Raw genomic sequence first — 21551 nt, 5'->3', positions numbered from 1 at the left:
GAAAGAAATCCAGCAAAAATCTGACCCTGGACTTGAGAGATGTATCTAGCCCTTCAGCTGCTTCATCTACACTTTAAATGAGTCTTCAGTTAAGCCATTCTTACGGGAAATGTGGGGAAAAATGCTGAGGAATGCCAGAATAGAAAAGGTCTTATGGAGCAATGAATCCAAATTTTTGTCATCATGAAAAGTCATCATCAATATGTATAAAAAAGGTCGGGATAGATGTACATCAGTGAGTATCTACAGTCATCTGTAAAACACGGTGGAGTCTCTGTCATTGTTTGGGGCTGCATTTTAGCAAGTGGTGTTGGATCTTATCAAAATTGATGGAATTATAAACGCAGAAAAGCATAATCAGATTTTGATCTACCATGCAGTACCATCCTAAAAGCATCTGATTGGCATTAATTTCATTTTTCTGAATGACAATGATCCCAAACACAAGGCCAATGCAGTAAAAGTACCTTGTTTATACCTTGTTGTCAAAAGTGTATGGAACAAAATCCATCGCGGATTGACAGAGAATAGAATAAAAGGCAGCCAATGTTCAAAGAGGAGTTTTCAATGTCCTTCAAGAAGCCTGGAGAACTATTCCTGAAGTCTATTTAAAGTGGAAAAAAAAAAGCTTGGCTAATATCTTTCCATAAACTCCCGATTTCCTAGTAAAATGTGAGAAATTAAGGATCTTTTTTATATTACTGTGCATAGCTAAACCAGGAGACTGCTACACTACTTTTTGTATCACATAACAAAGTTCATGTAAAATCATGTATCTCTTAGCTGCTGGCTGTCACTGGATTTCTCACCCAGTAAGCTCAGAACAAACAAAAGAAAAAGGAAAATTGACTCTGTCAATCACCACTTTTAATGGGAAATAACTTATCACTGAATTGTTCACAAATTAACAAGCTGTATCATATTTCCCTTCATATGCAGAGAGCTTTGTATTTTGAACACTGTGTGAAATTCAATTGGAGACACACCTAAATTATTAATTAGACTCATAACAACGAGATATATATTCATATGAATTGCAGAGACAAAAAAACTTTGCAAGAATGCTCATTAATGGTGACTTCACCGTGATGCGAAAGTTTCATATTCTCTTAGGCCTCCTGTTTCACACCCTCTCACTAATTTTGTTCTCAGACTGCTGGACATGCCAAAATTGAGTTTGAATTTAATTATACCTTTAACCTCAGTGCTTCAACCCCAATTTCTCCTCAGGCATGTTATTTTGGCACAGCGGAGAGCGTGGCAGGAGAACACAGAACACTGCGAGTGATCCCAATCTCTGCCCAGATGAGGTAATTAATGTTGCCCTGCCCTCATCAGAATAATAAAAAAAAAAGAATTGTGCTCTTTCTTATCACTGCGATAGATGGACGAACCTGATTAAAATCATTACTTTAATTGCAAAAAGGTTTAAGTGAATTTAATGGAGCCTTGCCAAGTCAATTAGATTGGCAATGGAGATAGAGTAGAGATGGCCAAAATAGAAAAAAATAAACAGGTCATCCTCCTTCATCAAGAGCTGCGATAATTCAATCATCATACTGCATCTACTGATTGCATGGGTGAATTACAGGCTCAGGCTATCTATATACTTTCACTCAGATCTGGAAGTCAAGGCCCAGTGGGAATATAAATGCAAGCCATTATATGATTGCAGAAAATGATTTGATCACAACTTTGTATTTATTATGTACAGTATGTGTCGTACTACGATGATTTATTGGCTCATCTTCTGACTTAGCCTTGGGAACAGTGGCTATTTTTCAGAACTTTCTTTGCATCCATGATATCTGGATAAGCAGACAGTTGATATCCATGCCAAATATCCTCAGAAGGGACCATACTGATGTAGCTGTATGGCTCAAGGATAAAGCTTTCATCTAAGAGATAAGAAAGGCAACATATTATTTTTAGACTTATTTTTCTCCCAATATTTTTTACTTTTTACCTGCTTATTTCTTTTCCACTGTTTGGTTAGATTTAGGCAACAAAACTACTATGATTTAGGGTGAAAAATATAGAGTTTCACAAAGCAAACCAGTTGCTTGAAACCATTTCTTCTTCTCTTGTTACCATATTTTTCAGATCTTAATTATGGCGCTGTAGGAACAACACAAACACAGCAATATCTGATAGACCTGCAGCAGTCCTGGTGAGGAGATGATTGAGGTTTGATGTTCTAAGTCGACGTTATACGTTTTATTTAGGGCGCTCGGCTTGCTGTTACATGCAGAAAATATGCTCTCAGCTCATTATTAGTGTGTAATTCACAACGTAGGACATTTCAGAAACACTCCAGCTGTGCCGCTTGGTCACGAGGTCAGCCTGCGTTGTATTGCGACTGTGGCCATTTAAGCCAGTAAGACACAAAACTCCAGTAAATCTCTGCACACCCTCTCATTATTGTAGCAAAGCAAAAGAAAGCAGCATGCTCTACACATTAACCTCGGAGCTACGCTGAACGTGTATATGCGTGCTCGTGGTGTCGCGTTAATACTCATGAGGCGCACAAATATTTAGACACATAAACAGTGTTTTAGCTGCATATAATCTGTAGCGTTTTAGAGCCGCAGGGATACCGGTTGACTGATGATGTTGGATGTTGAGTGTGTTTCAAGTGTAGGTAAAATGCTCACTCACACAGTAATTTAAAATGTGAGACCAGTCATTACGCCCAATCATTAAGTAAAGATTAATTACTGGTTTTGTGGCACTTAGTAGCTGAACCTAAAGGAGTCTTTAAGATAAGGATCATTATGTAAATTCACAGAAAATAATAATTATCATAACATTAGCATAGCGGTAACTGTCCTGCTGATAAAGTGAGTTCTCTGTTTTGTGGAGCTGCACATTATTGCAATCCCTACTCGAGAACTGTTTCTTAGCAAATAAACATCAGTTAGCTAGTTACCGACTGCTAACTATTTCTGTGCCATTTCTTTTTTTGGTGATCCTACTCCACTTTTGATGAAAAAGAAAAGAATAAAAACCTATTTTCTCTTCTCCTTTCCTTTATTTTCATTACACTTTTTAGTCAAATTTTTTCCATTTTTGTATTTACCATTTCCTCTGCATGCCTGGCATTATGCCTTTTGTTTTTCTGTTAATTAATGTGTTATCTCTGATGTTCATTAAGTGTTATTTGGTATTGTGTGGACTATTTTAAGCACATTTCAATTAAAAATGCAAGTGCATTCCCCTCCTCTGTTTTCTCTTAACGCAGCTGGCAGGGAGGATGTTAATGGTCTTTCCACAAACCTCAGTTTTGGGAAGAGTAATACTTTACTGGGGGTCCTGACACTTTGCTAATGAGCACCGTCATTAGCCCTTAAACAGGCCTTCACACAGTCCATTTAGTGTCACCCCCGCCAAATTCATCTTAGATTAGCAGTACCTGCTGCGCTTGCAAAATGAAATATGGCTCCCCGCTTTCTCAGCCCTTCGCACAGTAATTGATTACGGATGTGAAGTAAGTCGAAATTGCAGCGTTACCCAAGTTATTACATACTTGGCCAGGCAGTGTTGGATTACGCTTTCAAATCCCTTGTTTATGTATTGTTGTTGAAAGCAGTGTAAAAGTGTCCCTGGTTGAGCATTCTTGGATGTGAGGAAAATGTTGTTTACCATTTCTAACAAGCTTGACTTTGTAGTTATGTTCTTTTCAGGCTATTACAGCCCCACCGTCTCTGCTCATTGTACCCACGCTGGGATTGTTGGAAGAAGGCGCTGATAATAAAGAACAGGAGGAGGCAGGAAGCGAGGCAGGGAGGAGAAAGAGAAAACAAGGGAAAGGGTCTCTTTCAGCTTCTTTTTTCTTACTGGATTCTTGAACCTTGCCGCTCCAGGTGAATCAGGTCTCATTGGTATGCAAACACACCTTCTACTCGCCTGTTCCCGCTCCAATTCTGCGCTCTCCTCGGCTTTCCCTTTCCCCTCTCTCGCACGTACACCGAGCATTTTGAATACAGCACTGGGAGAGTGTGTTAATCTCAGGTTAGCGGAATTCTTCAGAGAAGAATGGTATCTCATTGTCACACGTGTGTGCAAGGGCGAGGTTTTATTTTTACCTAACTTATGATTTGGTGCTAATTTTGAAAGCATGAAAACACAAGACCTTTGATTTCATTAAATTCTGAAGACACAACAAAGGAGGGAGGCAGGGCAGAGAAGACGGAGGGAGGAGGAGAGGAGGAAATCGAGGCAGAATGGGCGAGACAGAGAGAGACATCACAGTGCTAAAAGACTGAAGCGAGTCAAAGGATAAAGAGATAGGAGGCAGGGAGCAGCCAGAGAGATAGAAGACAGTGAGACGGAGCTGGGAGCAGGTTACCAATTACTGGGTCATGGAGTGGACGCTTTCATCTGTTGCAGCGGCAGAGACTGCACCGTCTACAACATGAGCTTCACCCTTGGATTGTGTGCATACTTGTGTGTGCATTTTAGTCTGCTGCTCGTTTTTAACACAGCTGTTATAGCTGTGGATAGAGCAATTGACCCGAAAGTCTAGCAGGGGAGGAACTCTTCATTTATTTTACATGGCAAACATTTGTCCTTCTGCTGCCCTCTCACAGCAAGACTTACTTACCTCAGAGGAGAACAAAATACCACTAACCTGCGAGGTGATGTTCAGAAAATTAAACGTAAACTATTTTACAGATTATCTGACTTTGATTGACTCATTTTTTAATTTACTGTTTCCTTTTTTAGGAGAAGAAAAAGTAAACAATTCGATTTCAGAAACGCAGCTGTGATTGTTTCTCTTAATATTAATTAAGGACAACAATGTCTAGATCAGAATATTATAGTTAATCGAATACTAAAGATTCGAAAAGTTTATTATAATAAAAATCCATTATGCCCTCTACACAATAATAATTTAATCAAACAATAAAAACTAAACTGAAATTATAAAATCCACTCTGGAAACTGTCTGAAGTTAAGAAGAAAAGTCTCAATTAAAAAAGAGAAAATAATAATAATTAGAAAATACAAAACTATGATAACTCTGGTGTTGATAAATTGACTATAAACATGGTCATTAGTGGCCTACCTTTAATTGAACCTGTTTCAGTCCATTACTGCTCAGTTTGCTTTGCTTTTGTACTTAACTCACTATACTCAGTGTGTTTGCTGTTAGCCAACATATCTTCATAGGAGACGGGATAAAGACTGTATGGCTATCTGCCTGGCGATGGACGCTGCTGCTAGCTGGAGAAACAATGGGCTTACCAGAACATTAAAGGTTAGTAACATCATCGTTTGCACAGGCACCTAACTACAGTACATGCATAAAAGCTGACAAGAGAAAAACAATTGTGTATATGAATAACAATCGATGGTTAGGTATGTCTTTCACTATTGCGAAAATGTGGAAGCTTTTTATTCATTTATTTTTCTGCAGAGGGAAATTTAGGTCGTGTCACTCTGAGGTGGGGTTGCTCACTTACCAGTCATTCACAGTGTTGCCTTACTTGAGACATTATAGGAGAACTATAGTAGACAGCAGCTCTTTTTTAGGTGTCTAAGAAATACCTTACAGCTATTTAAGACCTGGAACAAACACGCAATGCAATAAGGTTTTATATAAAGAGAGGGCACTATGTGGAGAACAGCTCAGCACACTTGAATACCTTTATATGTGTCCACCTGAGCTACCACACTCTGTTCTCCTTGGCTGAGTTTCCTGCACTAACTGTTTCTGTGTAAGACATCGGAGTCTCCTCAACGTTCTTCCTGCATGAGTAAACCCGGTCTCGAAGGGCCCCCACAACAATATGGACCTAATGGTTCTGTGGTTAGCTCCTACCTGTGAAGACGGAAGTGCTGACAACACTGCTCTCCTGACTCCCGCTGACAGCTTTGAGACTGATCTCATATTCTGTGGCAGGAAACAGACTGGACAGGGTGTAGTTTGTAACATCGCTGTCAATCATCACGCTGTCTACTCGACCTGCAGGGGACACGAGAGAGAGGCCAGCACCTGAACACCAGAACTGTCACACTGATCTCCTTCTTCACGTACAGGGTACGCAGCGTAGCCAGCTGCTGTTCTTTTATTTTTATTTTTTTTGCATCACAGGGAAAATACTTAATAAATATGGAATTTTAATTAAAATTTCAATTACCTTTCACTGATAAAATGTTATAATTAATTAGGTGTGTGGCACGGCGCTCTGCTACAAAATGTATCTTACATCAGAGGGAGCCTCCTACAGCAAATGCCATGCTCATTTAACTGTAACAAGGAACAGCAGTGTGCTCTGTGTATGCTAATATAATAAATAGCGTGTTATTCAAATGCACTTAAGAATAACATCACGGTTTGCAGTTATGTGCACGCTACCTCTGGCCGACTGGTAGGACAGCTTATAGTATTCAAACGGAGCCAGCGGTTTGATCCAAGAGATGGTCACGGCGTCCTCGGTGACGTCCGACACCATCATCTCTTTTGGTGGGTCCATGCCTAAAAGTGCGATGAGAAAGAAAACACTGTCATGCGGTTCAAATGGTATAAAAAAAAGGATGAGCCCCAGCATATAATAGGAGCATGTTATGTTATGTACAAAGCTAATTCAGTCATTTTCATGAAAACCTATAAGAAAGACTGCCCTTGAAGGCCCGAGTAGCTCAGTAACCCTCGTTTTGTCCACATTTAATGTCCTCTTCATTAAATTTACATAGAAACAGAGCTGTCCTTGGGTCTGCGAGACTGTGTGAATTTTTAATGCACATTTTTATTACGAACAAAACACCATCAAAAGATTAGCGAGAAGAAACTGAGCAGCATCAAGCTAAAAAAAACACAACCGTTAATGTTGAGGCTGAGCAGGGTTTACACAGAGGAGACCCCTCCCCTGCCAAAATTCTGTTTTATATGTCTCCTCAGACCACTGAGCTGCCACGGAAAAGGTTACGGTGAAAACAATTTGAGCAAACAATTAAAGCCCTGACAGATCCTAGGGGAAAAAAAGAAAGATATTTAGACAGTGAAGAAAAAAAAAATAAGAACGTACGAGAATGGAACAAAAAAAAACAAAGATCAAGATTAAGAGATCGCTTCCATCTCCTGTTGTGGGCGATGGGTAAGAGCACTTATAGACGACTGCTACACTCTCGCTTCCCTGATTTGAGAAGAATTATGGCTATTATTCCCACGCAGAAAGCAGGAGATTTCAAATTCTTGGAAGAGGACTAATTTAAAGTCTGCTCGCATGGAATACAGTTGCATTTATTCAAGTCGTGCATGTTTTACTAATTACGTTTGCTTTGGCAAATGTAGAACCAAAGAAAGAATAATGGCTGTAAAAATTTATTCTCTTATAAAGGTTCCTGGGGGGACGCAGGCAGAGATATACAGCTAGTCACTTTTGCATTATGTCAGCAAAAGCGGAGCTGGACCATAAAGTAAAACTGTGGTTAAATCTTAATGCAGCACAGTCCAAGTGTAGCAAGTGATTCAAGGCAACAAACAGCCCCCCATCAATGCTCACGTTCAAACACGTGAGATCAAAGCAGGGCGCTAAAATGATCACAGCGTAAAGACCGGTGCAAGAAATAGTGTACATCTGTCCCATCCAATCTCACCCCCTGAAAATCTGCCTCTTGTGTGTGCGTGAATGTAAAGCGAGAAAGCGAAGGCTCCAAGCTGCCAAGGTGGTGTTTGAAACCGGCATGTGCAGGTGTTTCTGCCACCGATGCTAAGTTAACATCTCTATTGTTTACTGCTGGCTCTCCTATTTTCTCCATATGTCTCCAGCCCTCCATTATTTTTTCGTCTCATCCTCTTCCTTTTGTCCCCCTCGCTACAAAGAAAGAGAGCGATCCTCTTTCTTCCAGCTCATTGTCAAACTCTCCGGCAGGTTATAATACCGACCCTCTTCTCATTCATTTATCTCTCTTCTCTCTGAGATGTAAATAGCACAGTCGCAATCAAATGGGAGAGGGAGAGCTTCTTTTCATAATCTGCCAATTAAACTGGAATTTAGAAAGTCTGCAGAAAAATGACACAGAAATACTGTACTAATTAACGAGGGGTCGCGGTGGCGTCGCTGAAGGTAAAATAGGTTAATAAGACATGGAGAGAAGTGATAGAGAAACTGTAATTAAGATGTAAGAAAAACAAAGACAAGAATATACTTAAATGGGTGAATACACAGGAAAAACAAAACAAGCAGACTGCTCCTTTCTGCTACTGCATGGCCTTCACTCCATTAGGCTGACACTTGTTAGCCACTTGTTTTTTCTCAAATATAATCCAACGTTACATCTGGGTTTTTGAGGTTAGCTTTAACTGTGCAAACCTCAACCATCTGATAGCACTGAGGAGCAAAACCTTTATTTTTGGCACTGCATCTCTACATCTACATCTGACGAGAAAAAAAGGAGAAAAATGAAAAAAATAAAAAAAGCCCCCAAGGCAGTTTCTAATTACAAAAGTCATTCTGCTGTGGTGCTGCGCAAATGAAAGCCTAAAAAAAGCATTTCTGCAAATACATATTTAATTTAAAATCACTTTGTATTTCCATTTCTTAAACGAATTTTCTTTCTCTTTCCTTTTACACGCTACCTCATACATGTTAATTCAATATTTTGCTCCCCCAAAATCCTTTCTTTCCTGTTCCTCATCTCTGTTTTTCACATTGTATCCCTCATTCATAAATATGATTAAGGTGATTAGAGTTTGAATCTTTCTTAATTGTTAAGTAGATCAAGCTAAAACAAATAAATAAATGCTGGGAACTTGATGTCATTTTACATGCACAAATACAAAGCATTGCTAATTTAGAGCTTCTGTGGTGTGAGATTGTCTTGAATAATACTAGACTCAGAATATTTAGGATCCTTGGGGTTTTGTAGTGTTAAAAATGATACTTTGAGCTTCAAGAAGTTGTGATGATCATCTTTTTTCTTCACTTTCCAATGAACTGGGACGCTGCGTAAATAACAACATAACAACATAATACAATGATTTGTAAATCTCACAAAGCCATATTTTATTCACAGAACATAAAAAACATATTAAATTTTTTAAGTGAGACAATGTGCTGTGTAACATCAACTATTTTTTCACAACAGTCAACAAACGACTGGGAGTTGAGAAGACTGGCTGCTGGACTCTTGGGTCTGATATAGGATTCAACGCCTCTGGGTCATCTTTGTCATAGAAATAGCATCATTTTGCTGGATGTCTCAGTTAAAACATTTCATGTGTTTTCTAATATAACTTTATGGGTTTTGCAAATGATTGGATTCTATTTACATTTAAAAAAATTTCACAATCATTGGGTCGGAGTTGCAGAAAAATGCATGTACTCTTGCCACACATAGACAAACAAAATTACTATGACCCTAAGTGTGCATATCTACTTGGACGGGACCCCCACAAAGTCACAAACCTTTATTTTGCTGCTGATGTTTCTCTATTTTCATCACTTACAAACTTTTTTTTCCATCATTCAAGCAGCTCACCTGTAGTAAGTGAAGCTGTAATGGGCTCTGAAGCAACGTCCCCCTGTATTGTGATTAGACTGACGGTGTAATGAGTGGACGGCAGCAGCCCCTGGATCAGTGACCTCGTCTTGGAGCCATGCAGTGTCACCTTAGAGGTGTCGGTCCCGTCGGCAGAGCTGTAGCTCAGAATGAAGAGTTCAGCGGGCGGTGCTGGGGCGCTCCACGCCACTGACACAGAGTCTGAAGTCACCTCTGATAAGTAGAGGTGGGTTACAGGTCTGATTCCTGGAGGAACGAGGGGGTTTAGAGGTCACCGAGGAGCTTTCAAGGACAGGCAAAAATCCTGCTATGAGCACGAAATGTTAATGGGAAAAAAAAACAGGCAGTTGCTGTCATTATGGAGATGACAGACAAGCCGTTAAGTGATGGATGAAAGCCGTCCTCGATGATGTAACAGACCGTTTATAATACAGTTGAGAAAATTAGCCTTGGGTGTAATCTTGATGGGGAAGGTGAGAGTCAAAGAAAACCACAATCATGTGGCAGTAATGAATTAATTGGTCATAAAAAGGGAAACTAATGAGATTACCCGCCGTTAGGATGAAGATGTGATGGGACTGTTCATAATAAGAAAATGGAAAAAGGATGATAGTAGCAGATGCTGTTGTCAAAATGTATGACCTGGACGGGAGATGATGTAATGAATATGAAGTAGTGTACCAGCTGACACAGCAACAAATGCAAGAGGACTTGAATTTAATTAGCCATGCGTGGATGTATAAGCAGGGGAAATGTGGCAACACTGACTTTTCCTTTCCTGAACTGCCAGGATTACAGGCATCCTGTGGAGTTTTCTTCGCAATCAATCATCATATGAAACCTGCATTGTTTACACTGGCCTGCATCTGTATTCTTCTTGGTGAGCCGCTGCCTTTTATTATTCTTCACAAGTTGTCAGTATGCATTACTGCCATGTGCAGTCAGCAGAAATTCTGTATCACATAGACCTCACGATACCAGTGCCTGTGTGCGTTCATGATCTCAACAGTGGTGAAGAGACGGGGTACGAAAAAGATCCAAACGCATCTCCAGAGCAGCTTTAAAAAGAGAAGATTGTGGCTACGCATTGATTAAGTATGAAAAAAATGCAAAAGGGGTCGAGAGTCTGTGTGAAGCAAAATTCCACAGACGTGATGAAAGTGCTGTTTTTGATCAAGATGACAGTGATAAGCTAGTTAATGGTTTAACAGCAAGTAAGACCACATAGAGGCAATGTGGGTGATGTGAGATGACAATGTGACTCACCTTTGTAGATATTAATGGAACTTTTTTTATGGAGAAAATTATGTTTCCTTAAAGAGAAACCCTTGTCATGGATTGTGAAAAAACTTCAACTTAATAGTTAATAAAAGAAAAGTTAATATTATCTCTAGCTGAGGATGGAGGATCTTGCGACAAGCAGTCTGTGGAAACAGGCTACACTCTGAGTCTGAAAGGACTTTGGTTAAAAGGTTAGAATATAAAGATGCTATTAAACGCAAAAATATGGGGTTTAACATCTTCGGAGGTTGGACTATATTAAGAATCACATCCCAGTGTGACAAACTAAATCACTTAATAATCTGTCATAATTCACTACACTTCTACACTTCATAAATATGAACATAGCTACCGTGACGTGCCCAGTGGGTTGTCCTGTTTAAAAGTCTCGAGATGGTCACTGTCTCATTTTTAAAAACTCACGTGACAAAGAGAGGCGGTTCTGACTGTGAAACTGCCCACTCATTGGCTATTGACTTGTGATTGACTCGTAAGCCGTTTCATACCACAGATAATCCTCTATTTTGAAATGCAGTATGAGAAGATTTTTTGAAATAGTCATAAATAAATATGTCCTAAAAGTGACTGAGCGCATAAACTCATCAGTGTTTGCAAGCGTTTACAGAGGTCAAAAGAGAAAGCTGGTTTCCAATATACATAGCTACTGCAGCTATCGCCATCTGGTGGCCTTCAGACAAAGTGCAGGTCCGCATTAGCTTCATTTTTTGGACCCAGAAGATAAGTCCATGTTTTATCTCTATGGTTACTCTTACTGATGTGCAGATCGTGTATTATAAAACTCTGAACGCATAAATGCTGGAAACATGCAAATGAACGCATCACCTGAGTATACCTGAGTGAAGGCGGACAGATGTCTCCAATAAGTGAATAGTGGATGAGAAGATGACAGGTAATTTATGGTTTGTCCTCTGATTCTCTTGATCTGTCATCGTATCATTCCTTCACTTCTCCCCAGACAGTTAAAGTGGTGTTACCAAAGGAGTGCGAGATAACAAAAAGATTAGAAGTAGGATGACATGATTATGATGCTGCGGCAGTGACAACAACGATGGCCGCAGCAATAAAGAAAAAGAGATGATGATAATGACACTGGTAAAGAAAGGAATGATGGCAGGTGATTGCATGTCCATCATCTCTGAAACCGGCCTTTGTGCAACTGAAACTCACGTCAAGCTTTCGGAAAAAGAAAAAAAAAACAAAGAACTACCAGAGTGGAGTAGACTGACAGGCGGTCCGACGTATAGTTGGGCGGATGGATGTGAGTTTAGAGGAAAACGAAGTGATTGAAAAGAAAGGAGCAACATCAAGCTGAAAAACAGGGCGAGCAGACAGCACAGAGCGTGACGGCAAAGGGAGAGAATGTGGTACGAACCGGAGTAAGAAGAAACAGAAACACAAATACATTGAGATGCAAAAGAGAGGTGCAATTAGGAGCGCTTGTAACAAGCTCATTAGCGGGCTGGAATAATTTGCCTCTGCTAATTGCTCCTTCGAAGTCTTTCACGGTCCTCCATTTTCTTTAAGCGGTACTCCCCTCACCTGATGTCACACTTTAGTTCATTATATCCATCATTCAACTTCATTACACCCTATACCATCTTTAGAAGTGTTCTCCAGCTTTCTGTAGTAATGGGCTGATCTTTCATGTCTTTGTCTGTGCAGAGACGCTCGTGAGTGAATTTATTTGAGCTCCTTACGAAACCTGAACGGATTAAATGAGTGCTGTTTAGGAACGTTTAGTTGAATCTGTTGCAATGGAAAAGACAAAGGGAGACTGTTTGTCGAGGAAATGATCTCATCATTATGTTATCTGTATGCACATCTCTGCTGATCTTCATTAAACACTTTAAAGTTAGTCCTTCACTATATGAAATTAGACTACGCTCCCTACCTGTGAAGGCGTCTATGGTAGCCGCAGTGCTCTGCTGTCTTCCTCTTCTTGCTGCTACAGTGATGGTGTACTCAGTCCCAGGCTCCAGGTCCTTCAAAGTGGTGGTGTTGATGTCTTTAGGCACCGTCAGCTAGAAAAGGGAAGATGAGTTAAACAAGGTCCAGATCAGACATATACATGGTTATCGTTTCAGTGTTCTTTACCTCATTAGTGACGCCGGAGGCTGATGTGTAGGTGACCTTGTAGTGGTCAATGGGGCCCTGGACTATGCCCCAATTCAGAGTGATGGTGTTGTCCGTGGAAGCCGTCACAGTCAGATTCATAGGTACATCCAGAGCTAAAACAGGGAAAGCAACACTCAAAATTAAACTCAAAACTCCAGCCCAGATTCATGTAACACTCTCACCCTGAAAGACATATCTGAGTGGGTGTACATCGAAAAAATACATGACCTTTGAGGGACCTTCCTCTTAAATTCAAATTCACGAGTATTTATATTAATGTTTACTTGTTCTCAGTCGTCTTCTCAACTGTCTTTGCAGCTTCTTAGCCCATTACCACCTGCTGTCATTTGGGAAAATACTACTGTGTTGTGTCACCTACAGTACGTGCTCGCGTGCATTTGCATAAAACAAAATAAGAGTTCATGGAAATATTCACTGATTCACATTTGATTTGACATGTTTTTTTTCTACATTTGAGTGCTTTGGGTTGTTAGTTGGGCAACACAATTGCGCTGGATTTTTAACAATATTTTCAAATAAATTTAGGGCCAGATTTACTAAACGAGGTAAAACATCGCGTGAGCATAATCCCCAAATAGTGCTCGCACATGTGGTTAGAAAGATTAATTTCACTATCAAGCGCTATCAGTTTGCGCGCTTGAATATCCTCCCGTCCTTATTTTGCACCTTGAGAAAAGATCTCTCAGAAATGCAACAGGTGTGGTCGCAAACATCTCACAGCCTTGTCATCGCATTTTTGTAAATACCAACAGTGCTTTTATTCAGGTTAGTAAATTTAGCTCGAAATGGTTAAAAATAAGAACAAAAATGTTGCTTTCATGATTTCAGTGGAAACATAATTACTGCTACTGGTTACTATGTCTTTTAATTCATGTTTAGTTTCTGCTATACTCTTGTCTACTTGTGTATCTGTGGTGCAGTTCTCACATTAAAGGACAGACCATTACTAATAAAACATTTACAGCGTTTCCAATGGGTTTAATGCATATTACCACAACGATCTGACTGTCTCCTTTAATCTTTTTATATTTCTTGTATTTTTAAGTGAGTTGTTCTCTTCCCTGCAGAATGAGTAACCCAGTTTGCCCAGTGGATCATCAATGTTTAATCCTCAGCTAATCATCTGCCGCCTTGTTTGCGTGAACCTTTGGTGTTTCACGGCTTTTTAGGAGGTCAAACAGACATAAAAAAACGTGATATAAATGTGTGTTAAATGAAATGATTATTTTAGCAGCTCTGGCTTAAGGTAACACCGGCGCTGCCATGAAGCTGTCTTCATAAACGGCTCTCTTAAAGCTCTTTAAGAGAAATGCGACAGATGTGATGCATTTTAAAGTTCAAAACGAGTGCAGGGAAAAGAGGCGTTACAACGAGCTTGTTTGTAAGACAAATGGAAGCATAATTTTTTATAAAGTGCAGAAAACCTTTAGCCATTAAAATAACTGCACCTGGATGAAAGATGTGCTTGACGGTGAACGTGAGGGGAAAGATTAGCGAGGCACCTCCACACACTCACTTTTCAGACAAAGGGTTACATTTTTTTCTCCTTTCAGCCAAACAACTCAACAACACAATAAATATTCAAATAAAGGATCAAGTATGGAGGTAAAGAGAGGGCCATTAGCAAAAAAAAAGTATGCATTATAACAGCTTTAAAATGTTGTAATGGGAACTTTGACCCAAGCCGACAATACCAAACACTTCTGGAGAAGAGTACAAGTCACGGCGAAACATATTTTGCTTAATTTTCTAAAATGGCTTTTAGTAGTTGGCGTGGCAGCGCCGACCCACAGGTGAGAATTACACGTATAATAACAAATGGGCCCACGAGCCTGCTGTGATGCTGCGATTCCCCGCTGTGATTTCTGTGTTGTACATGCGCGAGTGATTCACTGGCTTTTTACAGTGGAGCACAAAGCATAATTCACTCACTCGTCCTGGCGTTCATTGTGGCTGGTGTACTCTGGTTGCTACCTTTCATGGCAGAAATGCCAATGCCGTACTCTGTGCCTGGAAGCAGGTCTGAGATACAAAGAGAGACAGAGAAGCGGGAACTAATTTAACACATAACGTAGCAGGAACAAAAAAAATCGTAATAATAATAATCACAGAGAGTGCTTCACGTTCTTGTCCTCGTGCAAAGTGCACGTCAATTACACTGAGTTTTTTTCATGACAGCCCCAATTAGCTCGACACCGGTGATGAGGTCTCGGCAAATTTACATGTAGCATCGTTGTGATTTCTGAAGAAATTTCTTTTTTTTTTTAAATCAACTGCACAACTGATCAGTTTCAAATCGGTTGAGTGCATCCACAGAGAGGATCTCGAGCTACAGAAATAGAGATGAAGAGATGAGGAATGAAAAATAAGGAGGCGGACGACAGAGATTATTAGCGGAGGAGAGCTGGGGAGAGGGAAAATGAGAGTGACAGAGAATGGATGAGAGTGAGGGAGAGCATCGATGGCAACGAGCGAACAGAATAACACGGGGACCTTTTGCTTCTATTCTTATGCAGGCCGTGCCCTTTCCAGCACTCTGGCCTTTCAGAAAAAAACATCCCAGCTGACCCCATCTTTCTGACAGCCTTTCAATACGCCCGCAGGACAACAAGCGTTTCTACAGATACAATCAGTGGGCCGTCAGCCAAGTGTTAGCTCCGGAGATAATCTTGCCATGTAAAACACAGACACTTCCAGCTTCTTTGGTACATATTAGATGCATTGTGATGATACTGAAAGCATCAGGAAAATAGGAACTCTACAAATGTCGAGGATAAATAATTCAAAACGCAAAAAACTGGTTATTCCTCACTTACCTGTGAGAGTAGTCTTAGTAGTGGCTCCCTCATTGCGCGGTACGATGACTTTGTCATACTGATCTCCTGCTAATGTGCTATAAACCACCTGGTAACTCTCCACCTACATTTAAACACAAATATATTTACAGCATTAAAGAGAAGGTAATGCCTGAAAAAGAATGCTCTCGCTACGCAAGACTTACACAAACAGTCAAAACTGTGTGGTTTTTTTTACTGTGCGTTGTTTGGTTTATTTTGTCTCGGCACAGTGTGATGTTTGGCTCTTTGTCAACACTGCAGTGCAGAATCAGAAGGATGAATAAATTTGCCGGCATCGAGACAGACGGTCTTTATAAGTCTGAATGTGTGGTTAGCGAGCCCTGGAAATATCATGGTGACAGCTGAGCAAAACGCAATTTATCACATTTTCATTCGCAGCAAAACATTCGGTGACCATTTGCACCGAGTGAAGCGCTTGCTCCGGCGCTCTAACTGGCATTTTCCAAGGCAGCGAAAGGCAGACCCGTCTGTGTGGGATGGTAACGTGTTCAAGAAGGGGAAAAAAAAAGAAAAAGTAGAAGGAATAAAAAAGCTGTTTTATTGAAACAATTTAAGAGGAGTCATAATGTCAGAGGGATTAAGAGGAAATTAGCTGTTTTTTATAAAAAGGGCAAGGTAAACATGCAGCAGGCTCACTGATATAAGATGTACCTGCAGTATGAGAGCCAGCAGAAGCCTTAATGTGTTTCAGGATTGTCCACTACACTTATTTAATGCAGTGAAATAAAACAGCAGCTTGCACAGTATTACAAATTCAGTGACAAATTAAAGGTAAGCCATAATGAAGCATCTTTGGTAGGTGTTAGGCCATCACATGCCACCAAAACAGCTTCAAGTACCTTGGTACTGATTGTCTAAGGTCTTCTGGTGCCGAACACTGGCTTTCAGTGCGTTTTGAGTTAAGATTTGGTTGTTTTTAAGTCACTGAATGAGTTAGCGCCGCCTTACCTTCCTGATCTTTCAACAATGCACACTCCCAATAGATCATTAAGGTCAGCTGACCAGATATATCCACTAAACCTGCCTGAGTCTTAACACTAACTGTTTTACTGCTCGTGCTGTTCAACCTTTCAGCTGTACAGCGCTCTGGTCAGTGCTTGTTGTTTTTAAATGTGCTTATAAATAACTTGATTTGACTTGACAGCATTCGCCCAAAAGATCTTCCCTCATTTGGTGTTTGATGATGGTGATGGAGATTATTAGACGGGACTCCCATAGTTTGATTCACTTGATTTTTATACTTGATAAATCATCCAGTGAGCCCCGTGGATCGTAACCCAGGAAGAGATCACCTCCATGTTTCAATTTTGTATTGATTTACATTTGAACCCACATCAGCACAATCTCGCCCACAGACACCAGATCTCAGTGTATGAGTTTATTCCTTTAATTTGTCCACCATCTTTATATAACATTAAGTTGTTATCATCAGGATGTACGCAGCACTTCTATGTTGTAAACTCTCTCATTATTCAGGTCGCCCAGTCCACCTAAGGAATGTTGCAAGGATCCGATCAATCCTGAGCTTTAATAGCACTCAGACTATCGTTCATGCTTTTATTTTCTCTCGGTTAGATTATTATAATGTTTTTTTTTATCAGGCATCAATCAGAAAGCATAAATAGGCAGCAGCAAGACCTCTTACAAGAACCAAGAAAACTGAACATATTATGCTGGTCTTAATGACTCGACACTGCCTGCCCATGACTTTTAGAATTGATTTGAAGATTTTACTCATTACTTTTTAAACCCTTCATGGCTTGGCCCCTGAATTTATACCAATCATATCTCCCAACCAGTGTGCAGCCTCAGATCCTCAGGCAAAACCTGATAACTGCTCCCACCTCTCGCTTAAAAACAAAAGGCAATCGAGCGTTTGCTGTTGGGGTTGCTTTTGTTGTGGTATGAACTGCCTGAGGAAATCTGGCCTCATCAGTATCTTCTTTTAAATGACTGCTAAACACTTTTTGGGGGACATTTTAACATGGATTTTATATTGTCTGACATTCTTGGCTTATCTTGTAACTTCTAAAGTTTTATGTTGATTTTAAGTTATTCCTTAAGGTGGAATCATACTGTGTTTTATTCCTATTCTTATACTGACTACATACAGAACTTAATATATAAATTGTTTTGAAAATTTCCATCTAGTTTGTTCTTTTTTTCTGTGTTTCTAGTACTTTGTGACACTGGTTTTGATCATTTTTACAAATAATGTTTATTATGATTAATATTTTATTATTAGACAACTTTGGCTTATGCTTGGTGATTTAATGCATTACACTGCGTATAATTCTATATATTTGTCATGTGTTACCTATTAAATCTAAAGATGATATAATTAATATAGCATCAGATGCACTTTTGTAAGCATATGGAAGCCAAAATAATAAACAACGGATAATTCGTCTCAAAGGTGTTGTTAATTATAAAGTTAAAAAAAGAGCCAGACCGATATAGGATGTTTACGACCAACACCGATATTTGGTCTGACAAATGTTTTCTTTCAGACATAAATAGATTTGCCTAACATTTATTATGTGTAGTTTTCTATTAGTCCTTACAAAGAAAATATGATAATGCAGATTAAAAATAAATGTTTATGTTCTGCCCAACTCTACTCGGTTGCTGTGTTTTGTTGCCAACGGGGAATGTGCAGAGTGCCCTCTGGTGGACAAACATAGAAACATAAGCACTCTTAACATGGTTGAATGGTGTTTCTCAGTCTCTTCTTTACTTTTTTATAACTAGTTTTTTTATAGTCATTAGCAATTATAAATGCACCCATTAATATATTGGCAAATACCTCATATTGGCCATATATTAGCCAAGGTCCAATACACTTTTTATTATTGATGGCTTCATATTACCTGCAAATTTTTGGCAATTGTGCAGTCATGAGGACTAAGTCAAGCTGGTTATTCTTCACTATACTAGAACATGCGCAGTTAAAAAACGTCAAAAGACTTCCTACCTCAGCTTCACTGTTATCCCATTCAAGCTCGAGCGTGGTAGAGGTCTTGGAAACGAGACGCAAGTTCTTGGGGGCATCAATCTCTGAGAAAAACGATAAAGCTGACAATGTTGGGGACACTGAGACCCATTCTCAGAGATTGTGAACAAGCAAACAACAAACACAGGTCACATTAAATTGTCAGTTACTCATCAAACACATTTCTCTTTGTATTTTTATAAGGTGTATCCTCTTCAGTTTTCTGTAGATTTTACTTCAAGTATCAACCACAAATAGATATTTAATGTGTAAATATGGCATCAGCGGGGAAAAACAAATCAGCATAGTGTTTCCATAAATAAGTACAAACTTTAGGAGCGTAAACATTCCCCTGAACAGATGTTCACTACTCCCTCCAATACAGATAAAAAGTGTGGCGTATATTAGGCCATATGTCATTACTGTTCTACTCTCAGAGGCAGACGCAGGATCACACACACCAGTATCACCACATCTGCTTGCTGTCAGACCTCACCGGTAGTAAATTCAGTGGAAATGGATCCGCTCTCGTTTCCTCTTCTCACGCCGCTCACTGTCACCTCGTAACGCGAGCCAGGACGCAGGACCTGTGGAGAGGAAAAAAAAAACAAAACAACAGAGGCCGTTTAGTCTGTGTATAATCTCTTTGCATTATGTTTTTTTATGTATTTGTTTTCTATTTGTTTTATCTCCAGACACAGAAGGCAGACAGACTGTGAGATTAGATCGTTTAACAAGCATGGCAAGTACAAACACGTACAAACACACACAGACACAGACACACACAGACACACACAGACACACACACACACACACAGATATACTGGTAATACTATACTTGTGACCTATAATGACTCTAGCCAAGTCTCATTTCAAAGCGCACGCACCTGCAGAGAGTACTGGCTAAGTGTGGGCTGGAGGCGGAAGGTGGTCCGTGGCCCTTCTCCTCCCACGAGGCCGTAACGCAACACAATCTGATCAATCTTTGCCCTCGGTGGCGTCCACTCCACAAATGCCACTGTGTCCGACACGTCACGCACAATCAGCTGAGTGGGACCATCGATTACTGCAAAACAAAGAAAATGTCTAATTATAAGGTCCCTTGGTGATGTTGTGACAAACAAAGCACAGTCACCAGGGTGCGGTTTCTTTGTTAACCTTTCCAAACTTGGATGAAGTACATGTTGACCAGGCTGGGTATTAAAATTGAATGCCAAACTATTACTTGACAATTACTATTACAAGTTATGATCTCTTAATTTTTCACAACGCACTTGTGTTTTATCATAGTTTATAAAAGTAAACTTTCATGCAGCCAATTCTCCATTCATTATATGCAAAGTTAAATACTTGAAGCCTTTTTATATGGTTATAGTTCATGAAACTTATAAATCCACTATCGTGGGTTATTAGAATATACGATTACAAGAACAATTACAAAATCAAGCTTTTTTTTCTTGCAATTCTTATTAGGATTTATAGTTTGAAGAAGTGGCACCTTCTGGGCAATAAAATAAAATAAGGCAATGCAGAAGTAAATGGTCACTTGAGGATGGCCCCAAAGCAAATCAATCCCCACACACTCCCACATTAATAGAGATAAAAAATAGTCTGGAGAAATAACTGTCTGGTTTTGGATAGATAATTTTTTCTTTCGTGACAACTGTACGAGAGGTGACTTTCTTTATGGCTTAAGAATCTAAAAAGCCTTTAGGCTAAGAGGTATTTATTATTAGAGGCATGGCTGCTTTGACTGATTTGTGCTGCGAGCTGTGTGCGAATTCAAGTCACTTAACTTGACCACTCAGCCGGTGTTGGTGCTTTTCGGGGCATTTTAAATGTAATTAAAATAATATGGCTTGTTGAGCAGCTAATTATACTTTTGTAGTTTTTTTTTTTTTAAAAGGTTTTAAAATGGGGCTTCACCAATGCCTGTATACATAAAGTAATAATTTAGAGAATCTATAGTTTAGACCAGTTGGAGAGACATCCCCAGAAAGAAACTGTCAGATGGTAAACATTTGAACAGATTATTTACTGAATAGCATTTAATCTGTCATTTGATCCCAAACAAGCTGAACCCCTAAAATGTAATCTAATCCCAAGAGGATGTAGTGTCATCGCCTTGAGTTTTCTGGAGCGCTGGATGTGGATTTGATATCAGTGAAAGCTGTTCTGACAGCCAGTCACGAAAAACATATCTTCATAAAACATGACGCACGCTGAGACAGTAGGATTTATCTGCGTGAAAGGGTTAAAACATAAGCCGTGATTGAAGTCTTTCCATGCTGATTGCTAGAAAACAACACTTATCAAGTTCGCAGGGCTCAAAATACATCAAGGGAAAACACAAATGTCTGACAGAGGAGGGATTCACTAAACATTTTCTCTGCACTTGTTACAGCATCTATGCCAATACACAGACATTTTGTCAAGGTAATGGGGTGTTAGAGAATGTGATAATTAGCACTTTATTTCATTAACCTGTTAATTACCTCTTTCCACAGAAGCTACGGTTTAACATCTGCTGCGTTTAACATATTGTCTGGGAGAATGAAGGAGCGTTTGATCTCAAATTGAAACTTTTCGGGATAAATTTGCTGCCGTTAAAAGAAGTTCAGAGCTTAAAATGAAATGGCATTCTCGCACAGTTCGTGCCACTTAATTTGAAGTAATCAGCTTTTTGGTTCCGTTTGAAAAATGCGTGAAATTTTTAAATGTTGAGGTACTGACCAATAGAAAACTCCACAATGGAT

General features: G+C 39.6%; 1 protein-coding gene and 1 long non-coding RNA gene across 8 annotated transcripts in view; one reads left to right on the top strand and one right to left on the bottom strand.

The window, feature by feature from the left end:
• tnr (tenascin R (restrictin, janusin)) overlaps positions 1–21551 on the bottom strand; it is a 194837-nt gene that overhangs the window by 35167 nt on the left and 138119 nt on the right. For 4 of the 7 annotated variants that reach the window (XM_040021759.1, XM_040021758.1, XM_040021762.1 and 1 more), the window contains 10 exons: positions 19683–19861; positions 19292–19382; positions 18778–18878; positions 15762–15864; positions 14878–14967; positions 12904–13037; positions 12701–12830; positions 9487–9753; positions 6362–6481; positions 5825–5968 (listed from right to left, as the gene is read on the bottom strand). In XM_040021759.1, coding sequence (XP_039877693.1) covers positions 5825–5968; positions 6362–6481; positions 9487–9753; positions 12701–12830; positions 12904–13037; positions 14878–14967; positions 15762–15864; positions 18778–18878; positions 19292–19382; positions 19683–19861 — 1359 coding nt within the window. The remainder of the gene's footprint in view (positions 1–5824; positions 5969–6361; positions 6482–9486; positions 9754–12700; positions 12831–12903; positions 13038–14877; positions 14968–15761; positions 15865–18777; positions 18879–19291; positions 19383–19682; positions 19862–21551) is intronic. The other 3 variants (XM_040021761.1, XM_040021763.1, XM_040021764.1) reach the window with 2 other exon arrangements.
• Positions 1042–3008, top strand: LOC120727482. The gene is made up of 2 exons (XR_005694548.1): positions 1042–1310; positions 2104–3008. It is a non-coding gene; the product is annotated as an uncharacterized LOC120727482 (long non-coding RNA).

Source organism: Simochromis diagramma, unplaced genomic scaffold (assembly GCF_900408965.1).
Source record: "Simochromis diagramma unplaced genomic scaffold, fSimDia1.1 OVJJ01000205.1, whole genome shotgun sequence".
In the NCBI taxonomy this organism is placed as follows: domain Eukaryota; kingdom Metazoa; phylum Chordata; class Actinopteri; order Cichliformes; family Cichlidae; genus Simochromis; species Simochromis diagramma.
This window is presented reverse-complemented; position numbering and strand designations above follow the sequence as displayed.